General features: G+C 32.1%; 1 protein-coding gene across 1 annotated transcript; it reads right to left on the bottom strand.

Moving 5' to 3' along the window:
* Window positions 1-5,813: 5,813 nt before the first annotated feature.
* Window positions 5,814-10,208, bottom strand: LOC144565477 (protein FAR1-RELATED SEQUENCE 5-like). Its single transcript, XM_078315244.1, has 3 exons — window positions 9,617-10,208; window positions 8,912-9,354; window positions 5,814-8,878 (listed from the first exon to the last, which is right to left on the bottom strand). Exons 1-3 carry the CDS (start codon window positions 9,912-9,914, stop codon window positions 7,535-7,537), a joined length of 2,085 nt encoding a protein of 694 aa, XP_078171370.1. The 5' UTR covers window positions 9,915-10,208; the 3' UTR covers window positions 5,814-7,534.
* Between the last annotated feature and the right edge of the window lie 4,862 nt (window positions 10,209-15,070).

Raw genomic sequence — 15,070 nt, 5'->3', positions numbered from 1 at the left:
ACAATTTGATATTATTGTAAGAATGATGGAAATGGGTTGGAAATGTGTCTACGCCGATCTGTTTTTATCCTATTTCTATTACAACTTGCCTTCCATGGCTCCATGCTCTACTATTCATTTTTTATCTAGTAAATTATTCACTTGTCTATCCAGTTGTTTTGCGAAATGAGTTGATTTTTAATTCTTAGTGACACCTCCCGAACAAATATTCATGCAACGCACGGTTCATATGTAATATTATTTAAACTCTGTTGTCCATGAGCAATATGAATTATAAACTTTGTCAAAAATTTCACCCGATCCGATGAGTATTAGATCGAATTCAATTTGATGTTCAGTTGGAGTCATTAGATCCTGTATCAAAATTCATGTATCCATATAAATTTTGATACTATTTATGTTATCAAAATCAGATCGAACATTGATCCTGTAATTAATATAAATCATTAGTTTTTTATAATAATAGTATTTGATATCGTACATATCTCTTACCTTAAATGTCAATTGAAGTAATATTTTGTGCATATAACTTAATTTGAACAAATTTCATGATCTAAATAATTCAAATGATAATATTTATATGGAAGCTGATATGAGTTCTCGCGCTACAGTACCCGCATCTAAACTGCTATATATAACTGTTTGTGGGGACCAAACTGCCATAACTGCACTTTAGATCTGTAACTTTTTTTTTAATATTAATTGTCAAATCTTGAAGTATGTAGTCCAAAGAACACAAGTATTTATATCTATATAGTAAACAAAGTAAATGATAAATTAATTATTTTTAAATAATTGTACCCGCACTTTTTTTTGAAATTTCTGATGTCGTACCCGCATCTAAACTGCCATAATTGCTTGTGGGGACCGCAACCGTTCTAGATCTGTAACTTTATTTTAAAATATTAATAGTCAAATCTTGAAGTATATAGTTCAAAGAACACAAGTATTTATATCTATATAGTAAACAATGTAAATGATAAATTAATTATTTTTAAATAATTGTACCCGCACCTTTTTTTTTTGAAATTTCTGATATCGTACCCGCACCTAAACTGCCATAATTGCTTGTGGGGACCGCAATCGTTCCAGATCTATAACTTTTTTTTAATAATAATAATAGTCAAATCTTGAAATATATAGTTCAAAGAACACAAGTATTTATATCTATATAGTAAACAATGTTGTAATTTTTACATAACTGCTTGTGGGGACCTAAACTGCCATAATCTTGTAATTGGATCCCTCCTCTTTTTACATATGACACTGAAAGTATCAATATCTAAGTATTGAAGGTATTTATATCTATGCACTGAAGTATTTATTTTTATGAGGTGAACTATTTTTGTTAGAGAAATGTTGACGCAGAATTAGTGTCGAGGCTTTGAAAGGGTGCTGCTAGGATTTTAGAATAATAATTAGTTGAGACTATATAATATTTTTTTAGAATAATAATTAGTGGATATAATATAATTAGTGGGACCATAATATATTATTCCTCTAAATGTAATTACTGTAGCGAATTCAAATGATTATTCCTCTAAATGTAATTACTGTAATATATTATCCCTCCTCTAAATGTTGACACAGAAATGATTATTCTATTTATATATTTTACGAATTCAAATTGTACACACCAGCTTTTTTTATAATTTATTATATAAATGATCAGAGTGACAATTTTCTTAATTATTTTCAAACCAGATTAGTGCACACCAGTGTGTCAGTGGTATATCAAGTTTTGTCAGCATAATACTTAAAACTGATACTATACTTATGCTGATTGCAAAGATTTTAAGCCAATACTTTTTTTTGTATGACCTACTTTATAATACAACACAAGCATGTACAAATTAAAAACAAACATAAATTCTGATAGAGTTAAATTGTAAATTTCATAATTACACGATAAAATAATGTTACATGCATGCACGGTGAAAATAAACACACGAGAATATATGTCGCATATTTTTTTGTAATAAAAAAGGAAAAGTTTTTGTAATATATAAAAATTAATTACTTGCTCATAAAATGATTTTTTTTGCATCGGCAATATATTGTTACATCGTATTTGGTCTTAAAATAAAAAAAATTAAGGAGTCTGATAATTATCCCTCAAATAAATTTTTGAGCGCAATCCACATAAGGAGGAAGGAGGAAGGAGGAAGGAGGAAAAAACATCTTTTCTATCAAAAGTAGGATTCGTATATCAACCAAAGTACTACTTGTTATTTCTTCTAGAAAAATGAAATATGACTTGACTCTAAAAGTCTTTTGAGAGCCCACCTGCCCACCTGCTAGTCTTTTGCGTAACTTTTATTTCTAACGCTCATATTCAAACTTTTAAAGCTATGTTTGTAACTTTTTACAATGCTACTTGTAAAATTTTAAATTTTTATCTTCAAACATTTAAATCCTAAATCTAAGTATTTTTAACTCTTTAACTATTTTTATTTTCAAGTAAAAAAATAAATAAATAAAGATTCCTTTTGTCCACTCTTTTTTTTATAACTTTTTATATCTAAAAATAAAATGTTGGTTGCTTCAATCCGCCGTAATCTACGCGATTTAAAAAATCAGCAATCATCTGAGGCCCAGACTAATAAATTGAAATTAGTTAAGTCATTAACAATTTAACATAGGTCATGATTCATGAATCATGATTAACAAAGAGGTCGGGTGATGCTGATGCTTCACCACCAGTGGATTCATTGTGGCGATTGCCAAATTACTCGTGTATTATTTAGTAGTTTTTCAGAGCAAATGAATAGAGGATCATGTGAATTATAACGACATATTAGATTTAAATTATGTAGAAAAACTGCAGCACAAGGTATATTAGCATTAATAGTTCACAGTATTAATAAGAACATAATGAATTTACACGACAAGATATACTCGATAAGAAACATCCGAACTATAACAGAAGGATCAAATGGCCATTTTAGGCGGCTACTTTTAGTAATGATTTCGTTCGTTCATATTTAAAAAGTAAACTCAGAAGTCAGAACGCTTTTTAAAATGGAAAAAACCAAACAAAACTGTATTAGACAAAAGATAAATTTTTCCTTTAAATGATTGTTAGTTTTTTTTTTGTCAAATGCTTGGTAGATTTGTCGGTTACATTCATGAATTTAGACTGAATAAAAATAAAAATAACTGAAATTAATTTTAAATTAATTATTTTTGTAAAGAAAGATGAAGATCAAACCTTCAATTTTCATATCCTTTATTATTACAACAAAGATTTTACCTATCTGAGTTTTGAATTCATGATCTCTCGCATAAAATAGACTATGCACCTTTGCCACTAAACTAAAAATTAGTTCTTGATTTTAAATTAATTTTTAAAATTTTGCACTCATGTAATTTATCATACATTCTATAAACTAATTTCTGAGATGAATGAGTGAATAAGAATTAATATTTTTTATAAAAGGACGGTTTACAAATAATTTTATTAAAAAAATTATATTTATGAAATCGTCATACAACTCTGAAATACAAATAACATTATCACATAAAATTAGAAGTTCAAAACTAAAATTGAATTAAAGGCGTTCATTTCACTTGTTTGATAACTAAATTTCAAAACCCATCTCTATTGAAAGTGAAGAGAATAAAGAAAGTTAGTTGAGTGGTACATTTATTCACATTGAAAACCACAGAGAAACTTCCCTCTCTTGCATGGTATCTTCTAGTATATAAACAGAAGCAAGGAAAACCCATTTGAGAAACCCCTCAACCCCACAAAGAAAACCTTAAAAAAAAAGAAAAGAAGCGCATGTTAAGCTTTTTCTCCATGTTAACTTGTCTCCTATTCTACACCCGATTAATGATCTTCATGCTGTTTCCAGACCAGCTTGTTGGGATAACAGATGTTTGATTTGTTTGCCCCTTTATGGATTAATTCAAGCACACAATTAATCGATGGCAGAGAATTAAATATATGCTAGTATCCACCTCAAGCCGTTCGAGAAATAGCATGGAGATCATTGATTGATTGTAGAGCGGAGGCGGCATGTTAGCATAAATGTCAAGGCAAGGTGATCATAATAATACCCAGACCGGACCGGTTCAGGTTCCTTTCCGATTTGCGCTTTTAATTTAGATTTTACAATAATCACTTATTCAGGAACTACTTGGTGTAAACAAATAGCTTTCGAGTAGGTAACTTTATTAGAACAATTTTCTTGAGTTAGGTTATTATGCTTTATGAAGTAGAACAATTTTCTTGAGTTAGGCTATTATGCTTTATGAAGTAAAGGGGTGTGATATACTCATATCTTCGTTTATGAAGTTCAAAAGATCGATTCAGACCGTTTAATACGATATTTATAATAAAATTTGTTTGGAGACAAAATTTTACATTTTATGATTTATCTTTTTTTTGAAAATTATTGGTTTTCATAAAATTATGAACCATAAAAAAATAGTGATTTTCAAAAAATCTAAAAGAATAGTAAAAACATTCAAAATAATGGAAATTTTGGTCTCCCAACACAAGTTAATATAGATATAATGTTGAACGGATGAAATCAACTATTTAAACTTTAAAATCACAAAATATAAACGTAAAGTAAAATATATCATTCACTTCTTAAATCACAGTATCCCAACTCCAATTTTCTTATTTATCACCAAACAAAAAATAAGCTGCCTATTTTGTTGGTATAACAAATTTTAGGACCATATATTGTAGATAATAATACTTATGTTAGAAGAGAAAGGGCCGAAATTTAATTTATATCATTTCAAAAAAAAAAAACCTTAAATTATGAGAAATTCTACATTTACCAGGGCATCCAAATCAATCTGCGGTCTCATTCTTGAAGGACCGCAGATTGGTTTGACCCCTCGAAACCTAAATATATTTAATATTATAGTATTTTTTTGACTTTTGGGGGGATGCCAAGCCAATCTATGGCCTCCCAAGCATGGGACCGCAGATTGACTTGACGGCCTAGATAAATGTGGAATTTCTCCAAAATCATAGCGTTTTGATTTATTTATTTTTATTATAGTATAAATAAAAAATTCGGTAGAAAGGGATGGTTATATAATCATATTTGGCTGGACCAATCAACCTGAATAAATGCTATGATAGAAGAGAAAGAGATGGTTATATAACTCGCTCGACTGAATTTTGAAATACGAACTGAACTTGAATCAAGCTGGCGAGCTCAAAGCACGAACTAGTCATATTTTTGTTAAACCTAACCTGCACGAAACTAATTGGTTTTTATTTTCTAGCTCAAATTATTCCGGACTTCGATCCGGCCAAAAAATATTTAATATACGATAGAATTCTTTTGTAAAAAAGGTTGCAATGAAGAAAATTTGGACACAAACAAATATCCTTTTATCTGAGGAAGAAGGTCATGCCTGCTGTGATCGTGCACCAGCGCAAGCCCTTTCGCCGAAAGGATGGTGTCTACATGTACTTGGAAGATAATGCTAGAGTCATTGTGAACCCAAGGGAGAAATGAAAGGGTCAGCAATCACAGGTCCAATTGGTAAGGAGTGTGCTGATCTCTGGCCAAGGATTGCTAGTGCGGCCAATGCCATTGTCTAAGTTTAACTTTCTGTAGTTACAAATTTGAGAGACTTAGTGCTGCCTGAGAGTACTTAGTTCCTTTTGTAGTTGTTTCACCCTGATAAAAGAACAAATCAAGAGATCTTGGTGCTACTTTTGGTTGCCTGAGTTGAGTTTGTTTATTCTGTGTCAGACTTGGAAGGTTTGCTCAAGTTTGTGTGAATTGAGCTCCATTATGTGCTTCTGGAAACATAGTTTTTTTTTTTGGGTTCAGGTTTGGTCCGAAGTCATTTGGACAGGATTCCTATCCAAAGCCTTCCTAGGCCGCACGATCAGATCTGATTCAAATTGGTTGAATTAATGCTAACAGCGTTAGCTTTTCTCCCCATTAAACCAAAGAAAAGAGGAAATGACTCCTTCCCTTCTCTCTCTTCTAATTTGGAATCAAATCCCTAGCACAGTTCCAATGAAAGAACATACCAATTTAATCTCTCTAAAGTTTTTTCTTGTGTTGTTAATTATTGATGCTTAACATATTTCTTCCAACATATGGTGAATTTTTTTTTTTATTTTGTCTACCAAATAATTTTTTCTTTGTGCAAATGTTTCTTCAACATCAATTTGTACTTACAATAACACCTTTTTATTTTTCACAAATTTCCATAACACTCTTTTGTTAATTTACTATTAAAATTTCAAAATGATTGTTAGATTTACTGGTAATTAGTACCAGTTTGTGTAACGGTAAAATTATGGATGGTCAAGCAAGACCTTTATGGAAGATAGTACAAAATGATGGATAGTTTTAATTAAGAAGTGAATAGGTAGATTCTTTTTAAATAAATTTCTTATATAAATATAATTGTTTGCCAAACTTTGTAATTTTTTACCAGTATACCGAGAGCCATACCAACTTTTACCAGAAGCAATGCCATAAAATAGTATTTATGATTAGGAACAAAATTTGTCAAACTTTACACATCTAAGTATTAAAATTGCTTTGATAATTGAAACTCTGCTGCTGGTACAGATACACACAAAATTGAATATATTGAATTATCATTGAACTTTGCTAAAAAGCATCACTTAAATAGAAATCGTATAACAACACAATCAATTCCTCTTTTATATCAATGTATCAAGTGCAATTGGCACGACATAAATTTGAAATATCATTAAGCTATGAATGGATACACATATAAACTCCAACATCATTATTGAATCAAATATTTGTGTTAATAAGCTATTTAAGTCCATGAAGCCATTTCATCTTCTCATGTATCTCCACCTCTAATAGCTGTGCCTACAAAAAGTAGCATTTAGTTCAATTGAGTACAATGAAATCTGATACATTAGTATGAGAAGTATTTTACCTAGTGTAGCATTCCCACCAGACATAACATTCATGGCATTGAGTAATTCTGATGCAGATCCATAAATAGGTGGTGCCTACATAAATTTTACAGTGAATCAATAATATACACTAGATTTAAGAACACTAGTTCAAAGTAAGAAAGAAATATACTATTACCATAAAATATAAAGGAGGTGTTACTGTTGGGCTACCATTCGATGCAGACTCCAATGATGCATGTTTTAAAATATTTTTGACAACTATATTTTTCTCTGAATTTTTTTTTGACAAAATAATAAACATTAGTTTAATCAAATTTTAATATAGAAAATCATATAAATAGAAAATATAATAGTTTTATATTTTTACCTTTATCTTTTTTGTTATTTTTTTCTAATCCACCTTTGAATCTTTTGCGCCCTCGACCTCCATTTTTTTTTATAATGCCTTTTGGTGCTTTCAATGAAACCTTTGATTTGGTAGTGTGAGGCAAAACTTTCTCTCGCTGTCCTTCCTCTTCAATACTTGTACCAGTATTCAAAATCTGACCTTCTCCCTCTTCTAACAAAATTGCTTCAACATTGAGCATAAACTCCTTTGCTAATTGAAGAGCGTACTTGTACGCCCCATGGCTTTGTGAAGCCCTAGAAAGAAGTGAGGTATATTGTTCTTATTAAGGAACTGAACCGATTTGCCATATCCACCTTAGGATTGAATTCATTCTCTTTTTCCACTGGAACCGCCCTACCAGTTTTGGCATCTTTTCGCCATCTTTTCAAATAGTACTTTTCCGGAAGCTGCTTGATGTTCATGGTATCCAAAACCTTTATGACATGGCAACATTGAACACCAACAAATTCAAATTTTAAACAAGAACATGTTATATTGTCATTAGAAAGATCACATCGTACAGTACGCTCTCTTTTCTTCTCGTAGTCCCCGCTAGTGACAATATACGTGTGTAGTGTCTCATTCACACCGCAATCATATATCGCACAATTCAAGAAGCATCCATATTCTGCTCGAAAAATTTTGTAGACACTTGGTGTGAGGATGCTAGCAGCTTGCTTGAGCATGTCTGAAAATTCTACTCTTGGAGTGCCTTGATTAGCATAGAAATCAGATATCAACTCAGCTTGGCGACGCTCTTCCAAAAGTCTTTCATAGTGATTAAAAAAATCCAGCAACCGTTGTTTGGGGTCCAAGAACCGTTTAATTACACTATTCATGCTCTCACTTCTTTGTGTGCTCTTCATATCAGCACAGAAAACTCGACGTCCGTACACTAAAGCCCATTTAGTACGGTTTCCAAATAAATCTTTCAACCAGGTATTTTCATAAAGGTTATACTTTTTAAGCATATCATCCCAAGCTCCTAAAAATTCTTTTTCATCCTCACAATCATAAACACAGTAACTAAAGTCTCTCTCAAAAGATTTTGAGCAATTAAATACGTGGCTCAGATGTTTGGCTGGATTCTGATACATATGCCAAACACACAACCGATGAGTTGTATTCGGCCATACAATTTCAATAGCTTTACTCATGGCTGCATCCTGATATGTTAATATTACTTTAGGAGCTTTCCCTCCGACAGCGTGTGTAAAAGTATGAAATAACCATTCAAATGATTCCACCTTCTCATCGTATAATAATGCTCCAGCAAATACTACCGTTTGCTTGTGGTGATTAACGCCAAAAAAAGGAGCAAAGGGTCGACCATATCCATTTGTCTTATAAGTAGTATCAAAGCACACAACATCTCCAAAGCAATCATAATCTAACAATGACCTTCCATCAGCCCAGAAAATGTTTGTAATTTGATCATCTTCATCAAGTTGCACGGCATAATAAAATGCTGGGTCTTCCTTAACCCGCTTTTGAAGATATTGCATTAGCGCTCCAGCATCTCCAAGTGCTATATCATACATGCGCTTTGACCTTAAGTAGTTCTTGTAGTCGGTTGGTAAAAAGCAAAGATGTTTTCTACCACCAGCTTACTTTGCCAAAAGATCATATGTTTGCTTTGGTTTCAATCCTGCCGAATCGGCTATCTCTGCATAGGCCTTTTCTGCCTCACTCATCTCTCTTTGTGACCTTAGAAGCTTTCTTTTTGATGGAGTGGTTGTACAATGGTTATGCTCGGTCTCAAGAGATTTCACAATATAAACACCCTTTTCAGAGAGATTTATTCTCATGTGTGCATTACAACCTGTACGGACATCTAAGTGCTCTTTCTTTGGTTGTTCCTGATTGGACCTTTCTCTATAATAACCCTCTTTACTACAAGTAAAAGTTCTCATGGTAAGTACACCCGATGTATTCTTTCGAATAAGATTTCTTCGAATACTAAAACCAACATGATATGCATAGACATTGTAGAATTTGTAGGCTGCATCCTCACTTGGAAATTCCATACCAATCTTCGGTTCTTCAAACTCTAGTTTTTGTGTTGATTCATTGTCTAAGAGGTCAAAATTCAAGTATGAATAAATATGAATAACAATCAAAAATAAACTTTTCACCTCTAAGGTTATCATGGCCAATGTACCCGAACTTAATAAGGTTGATTTCAATAATTAATAATCAAAACTTAAATTAGACCAATCATTTTCAGGTAAGAATTAACAATAATGCAATGCAAAACTGGTTTAGGCATTACTACAAGCACCTTATCTACATGATGAGAATCTTTTTCATAATTACTAAAAGTTGAATAAATTCACCTTGTGGATGGAGAATTATGATTTCATCTCCATTTCTATGGTCAGAGGCAAGTGCCAAGTGTACTTGCTGAATGGTCGGGGCAAGTGTCAAGTTTGATAGTTGGTGGGTCGGAGCGGGAATTGTTGTTGGAGCTTGAGTAGATACTTCTTCCTCATTAGCAACATCAATAGCATTTGTTTGTGGTTGATTTTTCTCTATTACAGGAGAAGAAATAAGTACACAATCTTGACTGGAGATAGTACGCCAAGTTGTGTTCCGACATTTGACAAAGGTCGGGTTGAAAGGATGAGACTCCATAGATGAGAGGCTCCTGGTGGTAATGACTTAACAACACAAGGAAAAACTTTACAAAAAGATTAAATTGGCAACGAGAAGGGAGAGAAGAATGTTCTTTCATTGGAGCTGTGCTAGAGATTTGATTCCAGATTAGAAGAGAGAGAGAGGGGGAAGGAGTCATTTCCTTTTTTTTTGGTTTAACAGGGAGAAAAGCTAACGCTGTTAACTAATTCACCCAATTTGAATCAGATCTGATCGTGCGGCCTAGGAAGGCTTTGGATAGGAATCCTGTCCAAATGACTTCGGACCAAACCTGAACCCTTTTTTTTTTCAAGTATATTATGACGTATGTTATTTTACTTAAATTGCATTAATCATTCTGCTGGAGTTAAATGAGGTTATGCGATCAAGTAGTACACAGCGTGTGTTCAGGAATCCAGTTGTGGTTTAGCAGATCTTCAAAAGGCCATGTCATCTTTCCTTTTTGGAAAGAGACATGATAAGACTTCTAGTTGAGGGGCTGCATTATTTTCACACCCTCGGAGGAAAGAGCGAATTTTTTTAGCTGGGTTCTTGCCAACCCTAGAGCCAGCCGAATTCGTATCTTCTGAGATATCTCAAACTTTGCGTGACTTTATGGAAAATCCCAGCCGTTTAAATACGTTATGCACAAATCTCAAAGCCCACATAATACTGACTCCCTACATCACTCTCGAATAGACACCAGACACGTCGGTCACGCAAAAGTTGAGATATCTCAGAAGATACGCACTTGAGCCAGCCACAGGCCCACAACCCCCTCCTCCCTCACTCTATATTTGTTTGTCCTTTTCACTACTTGTACATCTCATTTTCTTCTCTCTCTTTCGCTCGGCTCTATTTCTTTGAGCGGAGAGGAAAATGAGAGAGAAGAGGGCACCGATCAGAGCTGAGAGCGTGGTATCGTCGGAGTTCAGAGCGTAGAGTCCTTATCTTGATCGAAGTGCGACGATGAGTAGATCTGGTCGTCGGAGTGCGACAGTGGTTGGAAGAGCGGATCCGGTCGTGGAGCGAGATGAAAATTAAAGTACTAGAGTGATTATAAGTTTATATAAGTAGGATTAGAAGAGTAGATCTAGTTAAAAAGTAAATTTAAGAATTTAGATGTTAATTAAGGGCAATTAGAGTAATTTAGAGAATTTTGTGAGAATAAATGAGTAAATGTAAAAATTAGAGTCGCTTGACTCGTTGTAAATACATTTTTTATTAATCGAATTGTTAGCAAACATTTAAAGCTGTAAATTAAAAAAAAAAATTAAAGACGTGTACGATGATAAACAATATAACTACTCATGCAATAATTTATGTAAAACAATAATGAAAGCATTGCATTTTTAAGAAATCCACTACATTTTAAACAAATTAATTAAACACCTCTTTTTTAAATAAAGAGTAAGAAACATAATATACGAATTATCTGATCATAATAAATAAAAGAAAAACAAAATCAGATGGACAAGAAAGCAGGGATTTATGTCTTGACCCTAAAGTCTAGATTCAAATTTTGACGTGATAATTATGTAATGCTATGACATTTAGATAATGGACTAGTTTAATTCAATTAAATTAATTAAGAGGTCCAAGCAAGATTAAATTAAAAATTCTGCACTCGTGTTTGGTGTGTGTGTGTGTGTTTTTTTTTTTTTTTGGGGGGGGGGGGGGGGGGGGGGGGTTTAAGTAGGAGTTAGGTTAGATTGTTAGATTTAGCAAATTAATTAGAGAGTTCGACTTAGATTATTGTTAGGTTTTTAATTAAATCTTACTTGCCTCTTAATTAATTTAATTGAATTAAATTAGTCCATTATCTAAATGTCGTGGCGTTACAAATTATATTTGTTAATTATACAAATATAAAGTAATTATTAATTTAAATTCTTACTAAATTAATAATATTTTTATAAATATTTTATCATAATTTGCAATTTTTTCAAGTATCAATTTTAGGGATGAAACAAATAAATTACAAAGTATCATATACATTAAAATATGTAACATATCTTATAAATTGAAATCAGAATGAATCGTAAGGATAAAAATAGTTTAAAAATAATTTCTATGTAGATAGGGGTGTTAACGGGTATGGTAAGAGTCATGTAAAAGTATTTTACTCTTACCTACTGTACATTATCTTATATGTACTCTAGTGATTGGTAAATGGGCCGGGCCGGGCGGTCCGGGCAAAACCTGGGCACGGGCACGGGCGTCACGGGCACACGGGTACAACCGTCCGGGTGTCACGGGTTTTTTTTTTTCAAAAATCCTGCCCTGCCTGTTTAATACCCGTGCCCGTCACGGGTACCGGGGGCTGGGCGGTCCGGACCGGTTTTTTTTTTTTTTTTTTTTTTTTCTGTTTTTTGTTTCTGTTTTTCTGTTCTGTTTTTTTTCTTCTGGTTTTTTTTTTCGGTTTTTTTGTTCTGTTTTTTTGGTTATGTTTTTTTTTTCTGTTTTTTTTTCGGTTTTTTGTTTCTGGTTTTTTTCGGTTTTTCTGTTCAGTTTTTCGGTTCTGTTTTTTTTGTTTTTTGTTTTCGTTTTTTTTGTTCTGTTTTTTTGTTCTGTTTTTTTTTGTTCTGTTTTTGTTTGTTTTTTTTTTTGCTGTTTTTTTTGCTGTTTTTTTTTCTGTTTTTTTTTTTTTTGAAAACCAATAAATTATAAATCCAAATTCATACCAATTTAAACTCATTTGACATGGTTGTATATTTGAACTCAATAATTTTTGTTATAATAAAATATAAATCAAAAATTTCTTAAATCATTTTTAAAAAAAAATAATAGATTAAAAAATAAAATTTACCCTCCTCTTTTATTTCAGGCTTGGGACCGGCTATGTAAAATAACATAGGCAGAGTTCTAACTTTTTTTTTGTTAGTAATTTTTCGTTAAAATGAATAATTTAAAAACTAATTGAAATGTTTAGAAATTTATTATTTAAAAAATAACCATAAAAATTAAAGATGTTAGAAATATATACCGACACTACATATCTAGAAGTTCGCATTCCTATACCATTGTTCACTCTCTTCTGCACCGTCTGAATCCGAATTAGCCTCGCCCTTGTGCCGCACCTCGGTACCGCTTTCTTCAGTATTACTTCAAAACAAATCAAATTAACCTATTAAAAATAAATCCGAATTTCAAAAATAAAATCTAATCTATTCAAAACAAATCAAATTACTTCACATATTCAAAAAAATAAATCTAACATCTTTCATTAACCTATTAAAAATAAATCCGAATTTCAAAAATAAAATCTAATCTATTCAAAACAAATCAAATTACTTCACATATTCAAAAAAATAAATCTAACATCTTTCATTAACCTATTAAAAATAAATCCGAATTTCAAAAATAAAATCTAACCTATTCAAAACAAATCATATTACTTCACATATTCAAAAAAATAAATCTAACATCTTTCATTAACCTATTAAAAATAAATCCGAATTTCAAAAATAAAACCTAACCTATTCAAAACAAATCAAATTACTTCACATATTCAAAAAAATAAATCTAACATCTTTCATTAACCTATTAAAAATAAATCCGAATTTCAAAAATAAAATCTAATCTATTCAAAACAAATCAAATTACTTCACATATTCAAAAAAATAAATCTAACATCTTTCATTAACCTATTAACAATAAAATTAAAATTGGAGAATAATAAAAATATTGAGATTGAGAGAATGAGAGATGAAAATATTGAGAGAGATGTGAAAATTTGTAAGGAATGGGTGTATATTTATAGAATTTTGTTTGGAGGGATTAAAATTTGAATTTAAAAAAAAAAAAACTGAAAAAAAAATGGGTAGGGATCCGGGTAGAAAGTGGGGATGTGGGGCATGGGGGGAATTGGGGGGGGGCGGGGGGGGGGGGGGGGGGGGGGAGAATTTGAGTTAAAATTTTGAATTTTAGACCAAAAGTAAAAAAAAAAAAAAAAAAAAAAAAATTCTGCACGGGCAGGGACACGGTCATGGGCACGGGCACAGGCGCACGGGCGTCACGGGTACGGGTTACGGGTACGGGGGTCCGGGTTCTCATGGGCATTTTTCCAAAAAACCGGGTCCGGCCCGTTTAATACCCGTGCATACCCGTGGCACAGGCACGGTCCGGGTTGGGTCCCCGGGGGCATTTACCAAACACTAATGTACTATATTATTGTCTGTTATGGTTATCAAATAATGAAACAGTAGCGGATAAATAACTGATAATATTAATATAATAATTATTTTTATTATTTATTAAATAGAACATTAAAACATATACATTTATTTCACACATATGGAAAAAATTCTAATCATGTTAAGTGTAAGGAAACTAATTAAAACACTTTTTTCAATGCTTATTATATATATATAGAGTTAGGCTGGGGTGCTATGGATAGCATAGTGGCCTCTATGCTACGGCTCAATATTCGAGTTTTCAAAATCCAAACGGTCAATCCGAACCGTTCATCTTATTCTCCATATTAATATCTGCTTGGAGACCAAATTTTACATTTTTCTGAATTTTTTTACTATTTATTAAGTATTTTACAAAATTGTTGATCCAACGGTGGCTGCACAAAACAGTAAAACCGTTGGATTAGCGATTTTCAAAGTGGCTTAATAAATAGTAAAAAAATTCAGAAAATTATAAAATTTGGTCTCCAAGCAGATATTAATATGGAGAATAAGATGAATGGTTCGGATCGACCGTTTGGATTTTGAAAACTCGAATATTGAGCCGTAGCATAGAGGCCACTATGCTATCCATAGCACCCCAGCCTAACTCTATATATATATATATATATATAGAGAGAGAGAGAGAGAGAGAGAGAGAGACTAATGTGCATTCGTATGTATATGGCCCGATAAGCATACTGTGTCCAAATTTCAAATTTTAAAATCCAAAACGTCGATCCGAACCGTTCATCTTGTTCTCCATATTAATATGTGCTTGGAGACCAAATTTTACATTTTTCTGAATTTTTTTACTATTTATTAAGCCACTTTGAAAATTGCAAATCCAACGGTGGCTGCTGATTTTACTGTTTTGTTAAGCCACCGTTAGATCAATAATTTTCAAAGTGGCTTAATAAATAATAAAAAAAATTCAGAAAAATGTAAAATTTGGTCTCCAAGCACATATTAATATGGAGA

The sequence above is a fragment of the Carex rostrata genome, chromosome 14 (assembly GCF_964058835.1).
Source record: "Carex rostrata chromosome 14, lpCarRost1.2, whole genome shotgun sequence".
NCBI classification, from domain to species: domain Eukaryota; kingdom Viridiplantae; phylum Streptophyta; class Magnoliopsida; order Poales; family Cyperaceae; genus Carex; species Carex rostrata.
The sequence above is the reverse complement of the archived record's forward strand: the minus strand, read 5'-3'. Positions and strand labels throughout refer to the sequence as shown.

Coding starts and splice junctions, on each gene's coding strand:
- LOC144565477 (XM_078315244.1), bottom strand. CDS start 9,914: ATGGAGTCTCATCCTTTCAACCCGACCTTTGTCAAATGTCGGAACACA. Junction 9,355..9,616: donor CATAATTCTCCATCCACAAG/GTGAATTTATTC, acceptor TTGACCTCTTAG/ACAATGAATCAACACAAAAA. Junction 8,879..8,911: donor CAGGATTGAAACCAAAGCAA/ACATATGATCTT, acceptor TAAGCTGGTGGT/AGAAAACATCTTTGCTTTTT.